The sequence below is a fragment of the Lissotriton vulgaris genome, chromosome 5 (genome assembly GCF_964263255.1).
Source record: "Lissotriton vulgaris chromosome 5, aLisVul1.2, whole genome shotgun sequence".
Taxonomy (NCBI): domain Eukaryota; kingdom Metazoa; phylum Chordata; class Amphibia; order Caudata; family Salamandridae; genus Lissotriton; species Lissotriton vulgaris.
This window is the reverse complement of record NC_141693.1, coordinates 71,236,940-71,259,025: the sequence shown is the minus strand read 5'-3', so window position 1 is coordinate 71,259,025 and position 22,086 is coordinate 71,236,940. Positions and strand designations below refer to the sequence as shown.

General features: G+C 48.0%; 1 protein-coding gene across 1 annotated transcript in view; it reads left to right on the top strand.

The window, feature by feature from the left end:
- The window catches only part of LOC147710210 (E3 ubiquitin-protein ligase TRIM39-like), a 61,374-nt gene that overhangs the window by 22,654 nt on the left and 16,634 nt on the right, over positions 1-22,086 (top strand). Inside the window, exon 3 of the mRNA XM_086920886.1 lies at positions 3,510-3,559. Coding sequence (XP_086777012.1) covers positions 3,510-3,559 — 50 coding nt within the window. The remainder of the gene's footprint in view (positions 1-3,509; positions 3,560-22,086) is intronic.

The window sequence follows — 22,086 nt, the reverse complement described above, 5'->3', positions numbered from 1 at the left end:
GAAAAGCATAACAATAGGCTTGAAAATCCAGACGAGTCATCCCCCCCTTGCTTAAGTTTCCTCTGGAGCATTTGTCATGAAATCCTGGCGACCCTGGATGCCTGTATAAAGATGCTGACCCTCCCTTGCAACTTCTGCAAACGTTTTTTGGGGAAGGGAAGTGGTTTAGTGTTAAATAAGAAGATAGCCTTAGGAAAAACCAGCATCTTAATGATGTTCACTCTCCATAGATACAGAGGGGCAGATGTTCCCACCATCTTGTAAGGAGAGCACCCATATCATAGTGTTGCTGGTACATGAACAACCTTTGAAGAAAAGAGACAAGAGGAGTTTGACAAAACAGGAACAGTTTGTTTAATTAAACATAGCGGCCGGAAGAACAGTTACAGTAACGTAGTCTGAGGACTGCCTTAAATTGCAATCGAACTGTAGCATTCTTAAAAACAGTTCATTATAGGCAATAAAATATTTCTGACGATCCATGTATGGTAGGGAATGTTAGGTACTGCCTCTAGAGTCATAAATTAATTTTAATAGATAACCACTGTGGGCCTCAACGCTGTGTGGACACAATGTGGCCAGTGTGTGACGTGCCAGATGTCTGGCATGGAGAGCACGTGATCAATGCTTGTGCTGTGCTCTGATTAGCTTTTTGTTCCTAACTTATGTGGCATCTGACTTTATGGTGTTTTAGGAGTGCACATACCCTCTCTGGCTGATAAACAGACTAAATATCGAGTAGTAAATATCGACTTGCACCAATATTGAGTGTAGAAAATAGTTTTACCAAAATATTGATTGTCAGAATATCATCAACAAGAATATCGAGTCTAAGGTAAGTAATATCGTTTTTAACAATATCGAAGTCATTAACATCGTTTAAAAAAATATCAAAGTCATTAATATTGTTAGAAAAAATATAGTTGTTAAATATATCGTTTTTTTAGTTGCTGTTATGTATTTTAGTATGTATTTTACATGTAGGTGTTCTATTTTATTTTCTAAGTATTGCATTTGTTTTTTAATATATGTGTTACATTTTTAGAAGGTATTAATTTTATTTTAATTACATTTTGCGTTTTAGTTCCATAGCAGGTGTTGGCTTTATAGGGGAATAGGGTGGGAAGTAATTTAATTAAAATTAATGTATTAATATTTTTGATTGATTAATATTTATATGTTTACTAATTTATATAGTTATTTTTAGGAATTCATTAATTATTAATTATTAATTAATTGGTTGTTAATTTTTATTAATGAATTGTTAATTATGTTAATTGTGTCGTTTTTTTAGGAGCGGGTTGTGGGTTGATAGGGGAGTAAGGTGGAAGTGATTTAATTATAATTAATTCACATTTTTTATTAATTTATATTTGTTGATTTAATATTTTTTATTGTTAATTGTGGTAATTGATCTATTAATTATTTATTAATTATTAATGTGGTAATTATTATTATTCAATTGGTAATTATTTTAATTGTGTGCGTTGTGTGTTGATAGGGGAGTACAGTGGGAAGTAATTTAATTTTAATAACTTTTTTAATATATAATATGTTTATTTAATATTTTTATGGTGTTATTTGTGTAAATTAATTTATTGTTAATTGGTTTTATTTTGTTTGTTAAGTGTTAGTAAATAATTGATTCATTGTTAATAAATTATGTTAATTGTGTCATGTGTGGTGTCAATTATAGGAGAATGTGGTGGGAGGTAAAATATTTATAATTAAAAGTAGTAATTTGGTAATTAATGCTAAATAGTTAATTAAATATTACATATTCTAATTGTGGAATAAATTAGATGTGTGAGTTGTGGCGTTTATGTGTAAAAGTTGCTCAGACATATAAAAAAAATAATTCATAATTTATTGTTAATTTATTATCATAAATTTAGTTTGGGAAATTGTGTCAATATTTTTAGGTGTGTGTTGTTGTATTTATTGGGGTGGAGGGTTGAAAGAAATATACTTTAAATAAAATAATCATTAGTTGATCATTTATATTCATGCATTAATTGATAAAACATGTCAGTAATTGTTTTGTTTTTATTTTGTTTGGTGATTTAGGTTCAATAGCTGCTATGTTTTGTTTGATCCCTTCCGCTATTCAACATTAACACATCTTTTGCGCTTGCTGGAGTGGGAATAGTAATTTTTACCCCTCTGCTATCCAACACTTTCCCTACTGTTGCACTCCCTGGAGTGGGAATATTAATGTTTACCCCTACGCTATGCAACACTTTCTCTAACGTTGTATTTGTTGGAGTGGGAATAGTCATTTTTACCACTCTGCTATCCAACACTTACTCTATTGTTGAACTCCCTGTAGTGGGAATAGTAATTTTATCCCCTACACTATCCAACACTTTCCCTGCAGTTGCACTCCCTGGAGTGGGAATAATAATTTTTATCCCTACGCTATGCAACACTTTCTCTAACGTTGTATTTGTTGGAGTGGGAATAGTAATTTTTACCACTCCGCTATCCAACACTTACTCTATTGTTGAACTCCCTGTAGTGGGAATAGTAATTTTATCCCCTACACTATCCAACACTTTCCCTGCTGTTGCACTCCCTGGAGTGGGAATAATCATTTTTACCCCTATGCTACGCAACACTTTCTCTAGCGTTGTATTTGTTGGAGTGGGAATAGTCATTTTTACCACTCTGCTATCCAACACTTAGGGCATCATTAGGATGGCGGGCGGACTTTGTCCGCCCGCCACCTTCACGGTAAAAGGGACCACCCGCCATATGTGCGGGGGTCCCGTGAGTGACATTAGGATGTGCCTGCCACACTGGCGGGCGCATCTGCATTTTTACCATTGCTGCGGGCGGTGCTACGGTGCTCGTGTGCTCATGACGAGCGGAGCTCGTCATGACCACACCCAGTTCTGTTATGGTCCAGCACCGGAGAAGAATATCTGCAGCATTGATGAGGATAAAGATGAAGGTTTACCGTTCTTAGTTCATAGATGGTCTTGTAGTAATCTGTATTCAGCCCCACCAGGAGCAGCCTCCTTGCTGCTCAGCCCATACTCCAACTACAACTCCACATCCAGGCACCCTCACATTACTTCACCAACATTCCACAGCACATTCACAATGACTGGGCAGCTAAGACAGGGAAGCAGGAAAGATGCATTATATCATAAACCAGATACAACACAGATGTAACCTGCTGGTCAGCCCCCCTCTCACTGAGCTAACCACCGCTCCTAGAAGATCCCCGCTGAGGCACTCCATAGCACCACATTAAGCGCACTGATCTGACTGACCTATCTGCCTTAGAACACCCACATCCTGGCATAAGATATTAAAGGTACTCTGGGATATTGTTAGAGCTTTGGCTGTTGTATATGAACAGTAACTCACACTGAGCACTAGTCAGCAGGCGCTGCTCTTAATACTGAATCTTATTTCAAATATGGTTCTTATGTGATGTTCATCCTTTGTTCCTGTAGCTGTCATTGATCTTTAATACAAAGATGCTGTGTGTGTTATTACAGGTGTAATAATGTGAAGATTCAGTCCCTAGACGTGGTGAAGAGTTATAAAGGTAAATATCATTGTGATCATTAGCTCTGTATATTACTGTTCATGAAAATGATATGGTATGGTGTGACATGGTGTGGGGGCTATGGAATGATATGGTATGGATGTTATGGTGGTATGGTATGGTATGATAATGGATGTGATGCGATCATGTGGTATGTTATGGTATGGTATCTTATGGTATGTTATGGGATGACTCCTTCACTCCATGGGAGATACTTCAGTTGCCTTTGGAGGTCCACAGGGCCCTGCACGGACCCTGTATGGATCACGGACACTGGAGAGACTTGGAACAAATGGGGAAGATGAAGTCGAGTCCAATGGAGGTCCAGCTCAGTCCAGCGTGTCCAGATGGGTGAAGTGTAGTGTTTGTTTCTTGTAGAATCTTGTCTACGTAATATCTAATGTCCTATAGCCAGGTTACCCATTTTATATCCATGTGAGTCGGTTGGACAGATTCTAAGGACCCTCCTATGGGAGTGTCAAGACAGGGGGGAGGCTACCGCCATGTTCTTTGTCCAGTTTCACGCCAGAGCAGGAGCAAATGGCTCCCAGAACAGGTTTGAGCTGGACTATGCACAATGGTACCAAATGTGTTCTTGAGGCAGAGGTGTTGGCACTGAGACAGTGCACTCACCCAGCCCCAATACACTAAATCCTGTCTGGGGGTGATCACACCTCCCTGTGACAGGATGCCTATTGTCCGGCCTTCCTCTGGTCGAGCTCGGCTCAGCAGCAGGAGGGCAGACTCGTGTCTGTGGCTAGCAGCATCCATTTTGTGCTGTAAGGCTCGAGAAAGTTGGTACCGGTAGACTTAGGTACCCCCAGAACCATGGATCTGAGGGGAGGAATCATACCTCCAAGCCAGTTACTGGTGTGGAGGTATGATTTCAAGGTGTTTGACACCAAACACAATATACTTTGTTGCAGTTGTTTTTGAGATAGCATTTACTGCGAGGTTATAATGCACCTCTACCTATATGTCTGGTAGCATCACACTCAGCCAAGGAGAATGGTCTCTGAAGACTGCAGAGGGGCCCTGCTCATGCAGGAGCACCCTCTCACATACAAACTGGCAACCTGCCTTCAGGATTGATAAGGCCTGCTATGGGGCCACTTATAAGGTTTTAAGTGTAGTGATATTTATAGATATAGTGGACCTATATCTCTGATAAGTGTTGCAAACACCAGCTACACAGGCTGCAGTAGCAGACCTGAGGTTTCATTTTGCATGGACTCTCATAAGCTTCAGCCCATGGGAGGCCTCTGGGTACCTATGCCCTGGGTACATGGGTACCATATACTAGGGACGTATAAGGGTACCCCAGAACCCAACCTGGAGTTGTACAAAAGTACATACATTGCAATTTAAGGGAGGCTTGGGTCGTGAATAGTAGGATCCCAGCCAGACTAATCAAAACAGCGGGCGCAAAAAGCAAAAAGTGGGTGTAACCATAAGAAGCAAATCATACTTTCCTACAACTAACTAGTAGTACCTTCTTGTAGCCCTATTACTCTGTACCATCTGATATAGAGCAATGACTTGTACAGTACACCTTGAAGTAGCTCTGTCACAATGCGCCATCTAATGCAGTGTTCCTCCTAGTACTGTATACCTTGGAGTAGCTCTGTTACTCTGTGCCATCTAATACAGTGTACTGACTAGTACAGTATACCGTCTAGCAGCTCTCTCACTCTGTACCATCCAATGCACTGTACTGACTATTGCAGTATACCTTCTAGTAGCTCTGTCACTTAGTACCATCTAATGCAGTGTACTGACTAGTATTCTATACCTTGGAGTCACTCTGTCACTCTGTGCCCTCTAGTGCAGTGTACTGACAAATACAGTATACCTTGGAGTAGCTCCGTCACTCTGTACCATCTTATGCAGTGTAGTGACTAGTACAGTACAGTTTCTAGACTCTTAGTCACTTTGGAGAGAGGTGTGGCGCCGCGGCCAGGGCGACTGACGTTGGAATCTGGGGATCTGTGTTCGATCCCCGGCAGCAGATTAGCCCAGCACCATGTGACTCTAGCTGTGTCACTCTGTACCATCTAATGCAGTGTACTGACTAATTCTGTAAACCTTGGAGCATCCATGTAACTCTGTGCCATCTAATTCAGTGTACTGACTAATACTGTGTACCTTCTAGTAGCTCTGGTAGCCTGTACCATCTAATATAGAGTACTGACTAGTGCAGTATGCCTTGGAGTAGCTCTGTTACTCTGTGGTATCTAATGCAGTGTACTGACTAGTACAGTATTCCTTGGAGTGGCTCTGTTACTCTGTAACATTCAACACAAAGTACTCACTAGAACAAGTCAACTTCTGGTGTCTCTGTGCCATCTAATGCAGTGTACGGAATAGTACAGTATAACTTCTAGTAGCTCTCTTTCTCTGTCCTATCTAATGCAGTGGACCGGCTAGTACATTATACCTTCCAATAACTCTGACACTCTGTGCCATTTAATGCAGTGTCTGACTAGTAGAGTACACTTCTAGTAGCTCTGTTACTCTGTAACAGCTAATGCAGTGTACTGGCTAGTACAGTATATATGCGAGTAACTTTGTACCATCTTACGCAGTATTATGACTAGCACAGTATACCTTCTAGTAGCACTGTCACTTTGTATCATCTAATTAAGCGTGAGCGGAAAATCCATTCCGCTCGCGGATTTCGCGGATTTTCGGTAAATCTGTAATCCGTGAACTCCCGCGAATTTACCGAAAATCTGTGAATCCGCGAGCTGCGGATTCGGGGGCAAAAGTTCAAGCCTTCAAGCTTGAACTTGTTGTTGTAACTATTTTAGGATGGCGCCGGCCTAAAATAGTTACAGCCCAGGAAGATGGATGGGCAGCTCACTCAAGGGACCCCTGCGCCCTGCGGGGCGATTGCATAGTAACACACACATGGCCGCTGGAACTAGTTGAAGCTCAAATTCAGTGACTCATTCATCAGCCCAAAAACAATCGTGAGCGTCGTCGAGGCTGGGCAGGTGTGCCTTCTTCCCAAATCTACCGTCGAAAATCAGCTGTGATGCTGGATAGAGGCCTTTGTATCTTGACTTTCACGAGCGCAATCCTCGTGCTGTTCCTGTGGCCAGGAGCTTCTTTCTCTTCATCTTCTGCTCTGATCGGTCTCTGACCATTTATACACACAAGAGGCACTTGAACTCGCACAGAACATCCCCCCATTAAAAAAATCAGCAAAATCCGCGAATCCGAAAAATTAGCGGATTTTGCGGATCCGCGAATCCGCGGATCGTGGATCCGCGAAATCCGCCCATGCTTACATCTAATGCTGTGTACTGGCTATTACTTTATACCTTGTAGTATCTCTGTCACTCTGTGCCATCTAATGCTGTGTACTGATGAGTGCTATATACCTTTGTGTAGCTCTGTCATTCCGTACTATCTAATTCAGTGTGCTGACTAATATAGTATACCTTTTGATAGGTCGATTACTCTGTACCATCTATTGCAGTGCACTGACAAGAACATTATACCTTCCAGTAGCTCTGTCACTCAGTGTATCTAAAGCAGTGTACTGACTGTAAATCTATATCTTCTAGTAGCTTTCCCACCATGCACCACCTAATGCAGTGTACTGGCTAGTGCCGTATACCTTGGAGTAGCTCTGTTGCTCCGTGCCATCTAACGCAGTGTACTAACAGGTCCACTATAATGTGGAGTCGCTCTTCACTCTGTACCATCTAATGCGGTGTACTGACCAGGACAGTATACTTTCTAGTAGCTCTAACACTCTGTGCCATCTAATGGAGTGTATTTACTAGTACAGCACACTTCTAGTAGACTTTTCACTCTGTACCATCTAATGCAGTGTACAGACTAGTACAGTATGCATTCTAATAGCTATGTTAATCTGTACCGTCTAATACAGTGCAATGACTAATATAGTATACCTTGGAGTAGCTCTGTTTCTTGGAGCCATCTAGTCCAGTAGAGTAACTAGTCCATTACACAATGTGCTGCAGTGTTTGGTGCAGTACAGTGTGTGTTCTAGCACTGTGTGGTGGTGTAATGTAGTTGTAAAATTCCTCTTCACATGCTGTAGGATATATTTAGAGGTTTATTGCATGTGATTCTACTCCAGAACCACATAAAGGAGGCACCACACACATCTCTTCCTTATTTTTTACATGAATAATAACACTAAAATGTAAATGAGATTTCCTACCATAAGCTCTAAGCAATGACACAGTCTTGAGGATAACCTGATGGCACTCTTTTCCAATAACTCACTCTTCTTCTCTCCTGATTACCATTCAGACCATCCCAAGATCTTGCTCCAGATCTGGAGGTCACCATCTCGCCTACATCACTTCTTCTCGCCCAACCTAAAGTACTGTCACCATCACCATCATTCTTTACATTACCCAAATTCCTTTCATTTCTCATCTCTCTTTTAAACAGAACAACTCTGTTCGTGTTCCAAATCCTTGCATCAATTGTTTTTACTGCATTACGAAATAGCTTAATAACTTGTGTCTGTGTGAACTTGAACCAAGCAGCACAACCAACAGGTGCTTTAATTTCCACCACATCCCCAACATTGATTTGACACTGCAGACATTCTTTCTCTTGTCAAAATCTTCTTTTCTTTTCACCATGAGTCTTTGTCCTCAACCTCTCTCTGAATGTTATGCCTTTTTCCAAATCCATCCATCCTGGGCATAAGCAGGTGTTAGGCACTCTCCCTTCAGAGGGAGACTTCCCTGTGGTAATATGCGGAGACATGTGATACAGGGTTATCCTCTCCCGTAACTCATTTATCCAGTCTACATAGTCCACCCTGGCCAATTGATTTCTGGGGGAGATGGTGTAAATCTCGCGCAGGGCCGTACCCATATCCGCAGCAGGTCTCCAAGGTGAACAGCCTCTGGCATGTTGGAACAATGTAGGTAAGGGAAGTCGACCAGTCAGATCCGTAACTTCGGGATGAGGATGGGCTCTAAGGGCTGAGTCGGTCGGGGTGGGGCGCGAAGTGGGGCTGGGCGCACGCCGCGGCTGGACGAGGCGCCTTCCTCCGGGGCGGCAGCAACTCTGGACGCGAGCCGGGCCCTTCCTGTGGATCGCCCCAGCTACGGTGGTCGCCTTTTCCCGTGCCCCCTCCCCGGGGGCGCGGGGCCGGCATTCTGCCTCGGCCGACGCCTAGCAGCTGACTTAGAAAGAACTGGTGTGGACCAGGGGAAACCGACTGTTTAATTAAAACAAAGCATCATGAAGGCCCGAGGCGGGTGTTGACGTGATGTGATTTCTGCACAGGGCTCTGAATGTCAAAGTGAAGAAATTCAATGAAGCGCGGGTAAACGGCGGCAGTAACTATGACTCTCTTAAGGAGTGCTAGACTCTGCATAGAGAAGCATATAGAGACAGTCCAAACAAGGTTCTATCATGGCAGCGAGCGTGATAGTGAGAAATGGCGAAGCAAACGAACCCAATTCCAGATGGGGTAGTTCCTGGAGAATAAAAACCCCGTTAAGATGGCGTAAGGAGGTGCTGTCTTTCCCAGAAATCATTAACCTCCTCACCGAATTTGACAAACCAGCACTAGCTTCAAACAATGCAACAAATAACAACAATTCAGATCACGATATAGGCCTTAGTTCACTCTTTATAGCAGAAGACACAACAATAGACCTCAGCAAATCCATCGAGTTTGTGGCCACCTCAGCCAAGAATGACAGTGGTACAGCAAAATTTGAAAATCTTCCTGATGTGTACGAGGTCAGCAAAGATGTAATTACAAAGAAAAGTGATTACACAAAAAAAAGTCACTTATTGGAAGTACCCAAACAAAAAATATAAATGTGACTTGTGTGGAGACATATTGGGAACTTTTAAAGAACTGAGAAAACATGCCTCCAACAAGCACAAAGGCTTTTATCTCAAAACGTACTGCTCAAAATGTGACAGAGAAGCCGAATACCACAATATTGCATGCCATTATGCCAAATGTAAAGGAAGACCTCAAAAAGGAGGACTGCCATTCCTGTGCAGCTTCTGTGACCTCAGATTTGGAACAAAAATTGGTGTTTCTCAACATGCTCGGCATGCGCATCCAAGAGCGCAAAATGAGGCTAGACTAGTCAAGTCAAGTCAAGTCAAAAAGATTTATATAGCGCGCTACATACCCGGAGGGTCTCAAGGCGCTTGAAGAAGGGTGGGGAGTTACTTGTCGAATATCCAAGTTTTAAGTTGCTTTCTGAATGCTAGATGGTTCTGAGTGAGACGAAGGTGAGTGGGGAGTGAGTTCCAGGTTTTAGCTGCGAGGTAGGAGAAGGATCTACCGCCCATGGTGGTTTTATTGATGCGAGGTACGGTAGCAAGGGCTTGGTTGGAGGATCGTAGCTGGCGGGAGGGGGTGTAGAAGGAAAGTCGTGTGTTGAGGCATTCGGGTCCAAGTTCGTAAAGTGCTTTGTGTGCGTGGGTTAGGAGTCGGAAAGTAATCCTCTTATTGATGGGGAGCCAGTGAAGGTTTTTCAGGTGACTAGAGATGTGGTCTTTACGCGGGATGTCTAGTATGAGTCTGGCTGATGCGTTCTGGATGCGTTGAAGTTTTTTCTGGAGTTTTGCGGTGATACCGGCGTATAGGGTGTTTCCGTAGTCCAGGCGGCTAGTAACCAATGCATGGGTGACCGTTTTTCTGGTTTCGGTGGGGATCCAGCGAAATGTTTTTTTGAGCATGCGAAGAATGTTGAAGCAAGATGATGAAACGGCGTTGACTTGTCTGTTCATAGAGAGTGAGGAGTCCAGGATGACGCCCAGGTTCCGTGCGTGGTCCGTCGGGATGGGTGCTTTTCCAAGGGCCTCTGGCCACCAAGAGTCGTCCCAGGCGGAGGGGGAGGTGCCTAAGATAAGGACTTCTGTTTTGTCTGAGTTCAGTTTCAGACGGCTGTGCTTCATCCACTCGGCTACTTCTTTCATTCCTTCATGTAGGTTGGTTTTGGCGGTGTTGGGGTCTTTGGTGAGTGATAGGATCAGTTGAGTGTCATCCGCGTAGGAGATGATGTTGAGGTTGTGTTGGCGCGCGATGGTCGCGAGGGGGCTCATGTATACGTTGAAGAGGGTGGGACTGAGTGAGGACCCTTGGGGTACGCCGCAGATGACTTCAACGGCCTCTGAGTTGAATGGTGGGAGGCGGACTCTCTGGGTTCTTCCAGTGAGGAACGAGGTGATCCATTCCAGAGCTTTTCCTTGGATTCCGATGTTTCTGAGGCGTTGTAAAAGGGTGCTATGGCAGACTGTGTCGAAGGCAGCGGAGAGGTCGAGGAGGATGAGGGCGACTGTGTCTCCATTGTCCAGAAGAGTTCGAATGTCGTCTGTTGCTGCGATGAGGGCGGTCTCCGTGCTGTGTTTGGCTCGGAAGCCGGACTGTGAGGAGTCGAGGGATTTGTTGGTTTCGAGGAAGGCGGCGAGCTGGTTGTTGACGGCTTTCTCAATGACTTTGGCCGGAAATGGAAGGAGCGAGATGGGGCGGTAGTTTTTGAGTTCGGTGGGGTCAGCTGTGGGTTTTTTCAGAAGGGCGCTAAGTTCTGCGTGTTTCCAGCTTTCCGGGAAGGTGGCGGAGTTGAGGGAGCAGTTGATGACGTCTCGGAGGTGTGGTGCTATGATGGAGTCTGCTTTGTTGAAGATGTGGTGAGGGCAGGGGTCTGTGGGGGATCCTGAATGGATGGAGTTCATCAGGCGGATGGTGTCATCAGTGGAGATTGGGTTCCAGTCATTAAGGATGTTCAGGGGGGGTGAAAGTCCTGCAGAAGGTTGGGTGGGTTGGTCTCCGGGTCGGTTGTCGAAGCTGTTGTGGATGTCTGCGATTTTGTTGTGGAAGAACGAAGCTAGGGAGTCGCAGAGGGCTTGAGAGGGGGTGATGTCGTTGGAGTTGGCTGAGGGGTTGGTAAATTCTTTGACGATGTTGAATAATTCCTTGCTGTTGTGGGCGTTGTTGTCTAGTCGGTCTTTGAACGCGGCTTTCTTGGCAGATCGGATTAGTTGGTGGTGTATGCGGGTGGCGTTTTTGAAGGCGTCCTTGGTGTTGGTGTTTGGGTCTTTTTTCCAGGCCTTCTCGAGGGAGCGACAGAGTTTCTTCGATTTCTTAAGATCCTCGTTGAACCAGGAGGCGTTTTTGCTGCCTAGTTTGATTTGACGTTTTTTCAGCGGTGCTAGGATGTCGGCGCTGTTGGATAGCCATTGGGTGAGGTTAATGGCTGCTTGGTCGGGGTTTGAGGAGTGGGCAGGTGGGTTTTGAAGAAGCGATGAGGATATCTGGTCGATGGTGATTTTGTTCCAGTTTCTTCGCAGAGTAGGTTGAGGATGGTTGTGAGTTGTGGTCTTATTGTAGATAAAGTGTACGCAGCTGTGGTCCGTCCAATGGAGAGTGGTGGTGTGACTGAAGGAGACATGTTTGCTGGAGGTGAAGATAGGGTCGAGTGTGTGACCTGCGATGTGGGTGGGCGTAGTGACAAGTTGTTTGAGTCCGAGGTTGGCGAGATTGTCCAGAAGGGAGGTGGCGTTGCTGTCATTGTTCTTTTCCAGATGAAAGTTGAGGTCTCCCAGCAGAATGTATTCCTCGGAGGGGAGGGCGTGTGGGGTGATAAAGTCAGTGATAACGTCGCTGAATTGTGCACGGGGTCCTGGAGGTCGGTAGAGGAGTGTGCCTCTGAGTGTGGTTTTGGGGTCGGTGTGGATCTGGAAGTGAAGGTGTTCGGCGCTGGTAAGGTTGACGTCTGAGCTGGTTGAGATGCGGATGGAGTTCTTATGGACGATAGCGATGCCTCCTCCTGTTTGGTCAGTGCGGTCCTTACGGATGATCTTGTATCCTTCCGGGATGGCAATGGTGATGTCTGGGGCTGATGAGGCGTTCATCCATGTTTCTGTTAGGAAGGCGACGTCGGGAGAAATGGTGTCTAGTAGGTTCCAGAGGTCGATGGCTTGTCTGTGGACTGAGCGGGTGTTGAGCAGGATGCATTTTAGGTGGTTGGAGTCAGATATCTGTTGTGTGATCGTGGATGAGGAGTTTTTCTTGGTGCAGTCGAACTTGCAGGAGTAGCATGTGAAGGGTCCATGGGTGTGTCCAGGAGCGGCTTGGGCGCAGTTGGAGAGTCGGCCGGGGTTAAGGGCTAGGAGGGTGGAGGCGTCGTATGTAATGCGGGTGGGCTGGGCAATGCGAGGTCCAGGGGATCTGGCGCTGGGCGCGGTCCAGGCGCGGACGGACGTAGACGGGCTTACCTTTGGCGCACCTTCGGCGAGGCCGCAGCGCGTGGACGCTGCGCGAAGGACCATCTGACTTAAATGGATAGTGGAGGGGGCGGAGCATGGGAGGGGCAGCAGGGAGGGTGGGAGGAGACACGGGCCACGAGCACAACAAATGGAGGGAGGGAAAGTGAAACTGGGGCACGGACACACAGAAGGGGACAGCTAGAACCAATTAAATGCAGCCCAATATAAATAAAATATGCTTAAAGTGAAACGAATTTACACAGGGCAGGCAATGCAGCGCTATTACAATAAAGTGAGTTACAATGATATATTCCCAAAAACGATACCAAGCAGGCAAAGAGCGCTAGTCCGGCGTCGAGGCGCTAGAACTGCAGGCGATGTCAGGCAGTGAATAGCAGGAGTGTTTCCAGGTGGTCGGGGAGGTGAGGCAGGGAGCGAGAGGGAGCGACCGTCGAGGAGTAAGTCCAGCTGGTCACAGAGAGCCAGGAGAGGAGCGCTCTGACTCGGCCAGTGCGTGGGAGGGGCAGCAGGGAGGGTGGGAGGAGACACGGGCCACGAGCACAACAAATGGAGGGAGGGAAAGTGAAACTGGGGCACGGACACACAGAAGGGGACAGCTAGAACCAATTAAATGCAGCCCAATATAAATAAAATATGCTTAAAGTGAAACGAATTTACACAGGGCAGGCAATGCAGCGCTATTACAATAAAGTGAGTTACAATGATATATTCCCAAAAACGATACCAAGCAGGCAAAGAGCGCTAGTCCGGCGTCGAGGCGCTAGAACTGCAGGCGATGTCAGGCAGTGAATAGCAGGAGTGTTTCCAGGTGGTCGGGGAGGTGAGGCAGGGAGCGAGAGGGAGCGTCCGTCGAGGAGTAAGTCCTGCTGGTCACAGAGAGCCAGGAGAGGAGCGCTCTGACTCGGCCAGTGCGTGGGAGGGGCAGCAGGGAGGGTGGGAGGAGACACGGGCCACGAGCACAACAAATGGAGGGAGGGAAAGTGAAACTGGGGCACGGACACACAGAAGGGGACAGCTAGAACCAATTAAATGCAGCCCAATATAAATAAAATATGCTTAAAGTGAAACGAATTTACACAGGGCAGGCAATGCAGCGCTATTACAATAAAGTGAGTTACAATGATATATTCCCAAAAACGATACCAAGCAGGCAAAGAGCGCTAGTCCGGCGTCGAGGCGCTAGAACTGCAGGCGATGTCAGGCAGTGAATAGCAGGAGTGTTTCCAGGTGGTCGGGGAGGTGAGGCAGGGAGCGAGAGGGAGCGACCGTCGAGGAGTAAGTCCAGCTGGTCACTAGCAGCTCTAGCAAGCAGCAAACCGTCAAAATTATGGTCACAGGAAGAAATACTGCTACTAGCAGAATTGGAAAAAGTATATGAAAATAAGAGGAATATTAATGCGCACATTTTGACAACAAGAACAGAAAACAAATTGCAGAAAAAAGAGATAGAAGAGATAAAAGCAAAAAATCCACAAAAGATGTACTGCAAGCATCAAATGTTTCTGAAAATGACTCTTGCGATAAACCAGAGGTTACAGTGGAAGTAACAACAGAAAAGCACAGAGACTTTATCAATCGAAAACGTGCGCAAAAAATCAAGAACTTTGATAAACTGGAAGACAGAATATCAGAAATCGAGAAGTACACTCAAAACGTAGAGCAGCACGATGCTGCTATGGATCTGAAGGATGAGATAGTGACTTATATCGCAGAAAATACCACTGATATAAGTCCACCCTGGGGACCCTGCCACGCGGCAGGACCAAGGACGGAGCCCGGGGTGGGATGGCCGCCCTCCCTGTGGCCCCTGGGAGACCCTGAACCGAGCCAAGCAGGGGGAGGCTCTCCAGGCACGAGTGAACCCCATCCCGGCGACGCCCGGGTATGGGCCCGACGCTCCAGCGCAATCCATTTTCAGGGCTAGTTGATTCGGCAGGTGAGTTGTTACACACTCCTTAGCGGATTCCGACTTCCATGGCCACTGTCCTGCTGTCTATATCAACCAACACCTTTTCTGGGGTCTGATGAGCGTAGCATCCAAGGGCCTGGCGCCACCTGACCCCTTCCGCTCGGATCATACCACTGGGGGACACGAGCTGCCAGGGCCACTTGGTCTTCTCTCTGTTGGGTCGGGTGAATGACCTACCGCCATGCGGCAGGCCCTCCCTCGAGTTGGACGGTCCATGCGCGGTGGAAGCTATTCGCCTGAAACCAATAGCCAAGGCTGGCCAAGCTGTCCATCCCTAAATGGACCAAGAGTGCCCAAGCGATCAGAGTACAGCCGGGTCATCCCCTGGCAGGCCACCCTGCCCAGGTGGTATGCTGGCTTGACATCCCCTGCCTGCATGCTCCCAGGGCATGCAGACCAGGAGAAAAAGGACCATCAGTAGGGGGCCGAGAGGCAGGTGCATTCCCAGACCCCTGGGGGCCATGGTGGGCGGGTCAGGGTGCCGCATTCCCTCATGTCAGCATCGCCGGACCTCACGGAGGTCTGCCTGAGCAAACTCCGAGAAAAAGACCATCGTCAAGGGGCTGAGAGGCAGGTGGGTTCCCGGGGCCCCGGCGGGCGTGCCCGGGTCCCGCCTTCCCCCGTCTCAGCATGGCCGGACCTCACGGAGGTCTGCCTGAGAAAACTCTGAGAAAAAGGACCATCGCCACAGGACTGAGAGGCAGTTGCAAACCCGGGCCCCTGGGCGCCACGGCGGGCGGGCCCGGGGCCAACGTCCCCCATCTCATCATCGCCGGACCTCACGGAGGTCTGCCTGAGCAAACTCGGAGAAAAAGGACCATTGGCACGGGGCAGAGAGGCAGGTGCGTACCCGGGCCCCTGGGGGCCAAGGCGAGCGGGCCCAGGGGCTGCCTTCCCCTGTCTCAGCATCGCTGGACCTCACGGAAGTCTGCCTGAGCAAACTCGGAGAAAAAGGACCATCAGCAAGGGGCTGTGAGGCAGGTGTGTACGCGGGCCCGGGTGCCACCTTCCCCCGTTTCAGCTTCGCCAGACCTCACGGAGGTCTGCCTGAGCAAACTCAGAGAAAAAGGACCATCAGCAAGGGACTGAGAGGCAGGTGCGTACTTGGGCCCTGGGGACCCAGGGGGGCAGGCCCGGTTGCCACCTTCCCCCGTCTCAGCTTCGCCGGACCTCACGGAGGTCTGCCTGAGCAAACTCGGAGAAAAAGGACCATCTGCAAGGGGCTGAGAGGCAGGTGCGTACCCGGGGCCCTGGGGGCCCCGGGGAGTGGGCCCGGGTGCCGTCTTCCCCATCTCAGCATCACCGGACATCAAAGAGGTTTGACTGAGGAAATAAACTCTGATAAAAAGAACCATCAGGAAGGGGCTGAGAGGCAGGTGCATACCCGGGCCCCTAGGGGCCCCGGGGGGCCTGCCCGGGTTCTGCCTTCCCCTGTCTCAGCATCGCCGGACCTCATGGAGGTATGCTTGATCAAACTCGGAGAAAAAGCACCATCGGCAAGGGACTGAGAGGCAGGAGCGTCCCCAGGCCCCTGGGGGACCCGGCGGGCGGGCGTGCCCGGGTTCTGCCTTCCCCTGATTCAGAATCACCGGACCTCATGGAGGTCTGACTGACCCTAGTAATCCGGAGGATATTACCCCCCTTTCCTGTAATCCGTGCACTCGAGGGGACAGAGGGGACCCAAGGCGCGAAACCTCCTGGAGCCCTCGCTGGGATCCGGGAGGCAAATGGCACCTCATCGGGACTTCCAGGGAAGCTCGACCATCTGGTCGCCCCGTAGGAAAGCATTGGGTGCGACCAGATGGCCGAAGGGACAGGGGTGACCAGATGGCCAAAGGGGAAACCGTGCGATGGCCGTGGGGATAGGGGAAACCAGATGGCCGAGGGGGAAACAGTGCGATGAACAAGGGTGAAACGGTGCGACCAGATGGCCGGGAACGAAAGGGAAGCCATCTGGTCACTCTGTGGCCCAACGAAAGAGCGAGCGGGCGCCGGGGCATGGGGGACCGGAGGCCCAGGGCCCCAGCTGGGCCCCAGCCTTGGAGGCTGCGAGGGGGACACGAGAAGCCCTCTGACCCAGGGCCCGCGGACACCACGACAAGCAGGAGAGGCCTGCACGGGAACAACGGACCCCACCCCGGGCCTTTGGCGGTGCAGCAGCCCTGGGGACGGGGTCCAGGGCCGGAGCACCCGACCTGGGGCCCGGCGGGGCCCCTGGACCCAGCCAGGGCTTCCAGGTCCAGAGGCGCAGGGGAGCCTCCTCGGGCCCAGCGGACTACCTCCCGGGCACCCTGCCACGCCATGGGCCTGGAGATGGGAGCCCCGTACATCCGGGGGAGGACTGCCTGGGACCCATGGAGCCCATCCAGGGTACTTCTCCATGCCGTGGGCCTCGAGACGGAGCCCCGGATGCCCGGGGAGAGGACTGCCCGGGACCCATGGAGCCCGTCCTGTGTACTGTGCCATGCTGTGGGCCTGGAGATGGGAGCCCCGGACGCCTGGGGAAGGACTGTCCGGGACCCATGGAGCCCGTCCCTGGTGCTTTGCATGCCGTGGGCCTGTAGATGGGAGCCTCGGACGCCCGAGGGAGGACTGCCCAGGACCCATGGAGCCTGTCCCGGGTACTTCTCCATGCCGTGGGCCTGGGGATGGGAGCCCCGGATGCCCGGGGTAGGACTGCCCAGGACCCATGGAGCCCGTCCCGGGTACTTTGCCATGCCGTGGGCCTGGAGATGGGAGCCCAGGACGCCGGGGGGGTGACTGCCCGGGACCCATGGAGCTTGTCCCGGGTTCTTTGCCATGCCGTGGGCCTGGAGATGGGAGCCCCGGACGCCCGGGGGAGGACTACCCGGGACCCATGGAGCCCATCCTGGGTACTTTGCCATGCCGTGGGCCTGGAGATGGGAACCCCGGACGCCCGGGGGGAGGACTGCCCGGGACCCATGGAGCCCATCCTGGGTGCTTTGCCATGCCGTGGGCCTGGAGGAGTGCCCGGGAACCATGGAGCCGTCCTGGGCACTTTGCCACGCCGTGGGTTGGTGGAGGGAGCCCCCGGTCGGAGGGGAGGTGTTGTCAGGGAATAGCCCATCCGGTCCCGGCAAAGAACCACCAGACCGGTAGGGGTGTTCTTGCATAACCATGCCCCTAGGAATCCGGAGGAAGGTTTCTTCTCTTTCTGGGAACCTGTGCGCACTGTGAGACTCAGGGACCCTAGGCCCGGACGTGCCCGAAATCCTGAAGCCCTCGCTGGGATCGGGGAGGCGGACAAGCACTCATCTGGACAACTCCGCCAGGCCAGCCCGGCCCCAAAGCTGTCCCTGCTCGACTTGCTCTAGATGGCGCTCCAACATAAGGAATGTTCCAACACCTTCCCTGCTCGACTTGCTCTAGATGGCGCTCCAACATAAGGAATGTTCCAACACCTTCCCTGCTTGACTTGCGTTAGATGGCGATCCAACATAAGGAATGTTCCAACACCTTCCCTGCTCGACTTGCGCTAGATAGTGCTCCAACATAAGGAATGTTCCAACACCTTCCCTTCTCGACATGCTCTAGATGGCACTCCAATCTAAGGAAAGAATAGTTTTGGAATTCTCAAATTGCGATTCGGTAAAAAATCGGTATTACAGAATTGCAAAACTATTGTTTGCTACATCCGGCCCTTAATGTTTTGGAGGCACATGCTATACGTTTTTCTTGGCCTTTGATCTTTTGTGTCAACACCACTGCCAAACCCTTGGATTGCGTGTTACTCTAACTGCATGATCGAGGAATGATGTGAAGCTCTTTCAAAAGGAATGGCATGCGAACCTTAAATGATGCTCCAAACGAAAACGGATGACTACACGGAGGACATTGGCACCTTTGTGAAAAGAGGAAGCCACTTTCAAGGCAATGTTCAGGCTTTCCAAAACATTTCAGGAAACGAGCATTGGGATGAAAACGCTCAAGTGTGAGGCATGATAGTTATTTTGGGAACACGCATGAAAATATCCAGTACTCGGCCATTGTATCTCAAGCAAAAGAATAAAGATGCATAGCAGGTGCTAGTCACCTTTACACACATCAGATTTCATCGTGGTTCAGCCCTGACAATAATCCCCAAACACAGAGGGGGATTCGACACGCATCAGCTTTTTTTCCTTTCAACCTACGAGGGAATCACATTGTGTTGGACTGTTGTCAATCAATCAATCAATCGAGGTATTTATGAAGCGAGCTACATACCCGTGAGGGTCTCAAGGCGCTGAGGGGGTAGTGGTTGGAGAGCAGCTACTGATTGAAGAGCCAGGTCTTGAGACATCTTCTGAAGGCCAGAGTGAGAGTTTATCAACAAAAAATATACCGTAGAGAGAACAAAATTATTCATTTCCCCAGCGAGTCTGCTTTTGTGTTTTGAAAAACAAAAAGTGTAAATAATCTTGGCACAGGCAGGCTGATTATTAACAATATTGACTGGGATAACTATGTGAAAATGTCCAGGTGCCTTAATGTATTGACATTGTTTTAATGTTTTTGTTATATTTTGCACAAATTTATTTCACTTTGTTAGATGAATTCTTTTCTGAAAAATGAAATGTGTCACCTTAAATGCATCAAAGAAAAATGATGTTGCTTAAAGATGATTTAAATATATTACAAAATTAGTAAGGTAAAATGACTGAATGCATTGTATCTAAAATCTGCTGAATAAAAAAGCAGTATTGTGAACTGGAGGCCAGGTAATTTCCCTTTTTTATGAACCCTTGGAACTGGCATCCTTAAGAATGTGGGTATTTCCCCCAGAGTAAACGCCTGTAAGCATGGTAACTCATTCAAATCCGGTTTAATCGCTTTGAATTCTAGCTCACATAGATCACTCCAGACAAACTCATTGCCTTTCTTTACCAAACCTCTAAGTTTGACTGACTTTGCTGATACATTCTTCATATATCTCCCATAATATTCCACCATTCCTAAAAATGAACTAAATTCCTCTTTAGCCTGTGGTGTTTTCAAATTGTCAATAGTGTCAACCAAATCTTGTCTGGGCTTCACAAATCCTCCAGAAATGAGGTTCCTAAATAGCTCACCTCAACCATGCCACACTGGTGTTTACTTCTTTTGAGGGTAAGCCCTGCCTCTTTCAATCTCTCCAACATTCTACACACATGAACATTGTGTTCCTCCATAGCACTTCTGAAAACAGCCTGATGGCACTTCCCCCCAAACAAATCCTTTAAGGCCCTACATATTATGTGTTGAAAGACCGAGGACACTGATTTAAGGACAAAAGGCATTCTCCTGAATTTATAAGCACCAATGGGAGTTATGAAAGCCGTCAGGTCCTGCGACCCACCATCCAATTCCACCTAATGGCAAGCTAACGCTAAATCCAATGTAGTGAAGAACTTCACCCACCCAATGGAGAAATTATCTCCTCAATGTTAGGGAAAGGGGACTTGTCCATCACCACCTCTCTGTTGAGGGCTCTAAGGCCCACACATAACCTGATGTCTCTATTGCCTTTTCTCGCCACAACAATGGGGACCAACTACTCATTTGCCTTGACCTCTTCTATTGCCCTGCAGCTTCCTATCTCTTGAGTTCCACAGTAACCTGTTCTTGCAAAGCCAAGGGAATTCATCATAGTAACCGGATTCGCTCCATCTTTCAACTTTATTCATATTTTGTAATTCTTCAGGCACCCCAAGGATTTTTGGAAAACCTCTAAGAACTTACCAACAAAATCTGCATCTCTTCCTTGGATCTCTTTCACCTGAACTTGTGGCTGAGCCAGCATTGAGATTTAGTACTACTCCCAACAGCCTTTGATGTGGCCAACTCAATTGATTGTCCCATTTGTTGGACACATATACTTTGCCTACCAAGTACCTTCCTCCTAACTCCAAACACCCATCAAAGTAACCCAGCATTTCGCTGTCCACCGTACCCTCATAGATTCAAGTCCATTTAGTGTAACGTAATCCTCTACTCAAAACTTCATGCATAGCATTGTTTTGAAATAATAGTCAAATGCATACAGGTATCCAACCGCATTAACGCCTCTACCCCATCAATCACCACTTTCTCACTGGGATGTTCATCCTTTTCCTGTGACTTGTTTCTTGTGAGACCTCCTTAACATCTCTTCTAACATTTCTTCTGCTCCTATTATGACAACTTTTGTAGAAGTGCCCTTTCATTCCACATCCATTTCAATAGACACTCAGCTCTAGACGAGAACTCACATTTGATTTGTGACTACTATTGTTACATCTGAAACATTCCCTCATAAATCTTTTGCGTAATATGACATAACATGTGTATTTTCTAAAGCACACGTTCACCCGTAGGCATCTTGGTGCTGAATAACAGATGTTTATTGTTAACCAACGGTACTCTTTTTATAAACCTCAGATGGATGAAAGACTGAGCGGACCTGAGTGGACCTGCCAGCATTTGAAACTGTGAGCATGAGGTTGAACACAGGACCCTGCAGTGAACACATTAGTCCACTGAGCCACCAGACCCATAATTCTCTCAGTTTCTCCTTTACTACTTTCTTATCTCACAAACCATTTCTTCAACTTTCTCTGAGCTTGACTCCGTTTTCTCTTTATTTGCACTCACCTCACAGACACACTTTAGCATTTGTTCCACTCTCTTGGCTATCATAATCACTCCCTCCTAAGGTAGCTCATTCTTCAACCACAATTCCTCCCTGATCGTGTCACTCCAACACCTCTGCAAACAAACTGTCATAAATTCTTTTCTCAAGCGTTGCACAAAACTTGCATGTACTTTCCAATTTCCTGAGATGCGTTATAGATTCCTCCACCGTTCCATCCTTCACTTGTTTCTGCCTACCAAAATGATACCTCTCCATTATCGTGCTCACTCTGAGCAGAAAATGTCTGTCCAATCTCAACAAACACGACTCATACTCATTCAAATTTCTTTGTTCCTGTGCCCTCAAGTCAGGTAGATTCTCCATGACGTCCTGAACCTCGCCCCCCCAGACAATGCATTAATAGAGTATGTCTTCTTTCTGCAGTTACCGTTGGCCCACATACCCTAGCATAATGATTGAACATCTTTTTCCATTAGCTCCATGGTATGCTTGGCTCTGCTGGGCGGCTTAGAGAAGATGGAGTTGGTGTTACGTTTTGCATGTTTAAAGTATTATTTCACCTTCAACGTAGAAGCACCATAGCGAACAGAAGCCAGTGAGTACAATTCCATGGCAGTCCATGGAGGCTTCTGATTATGCTCCTTTTTCTTTACTGAAAAAACACAGCAGCCAATAAACCTGAACTAG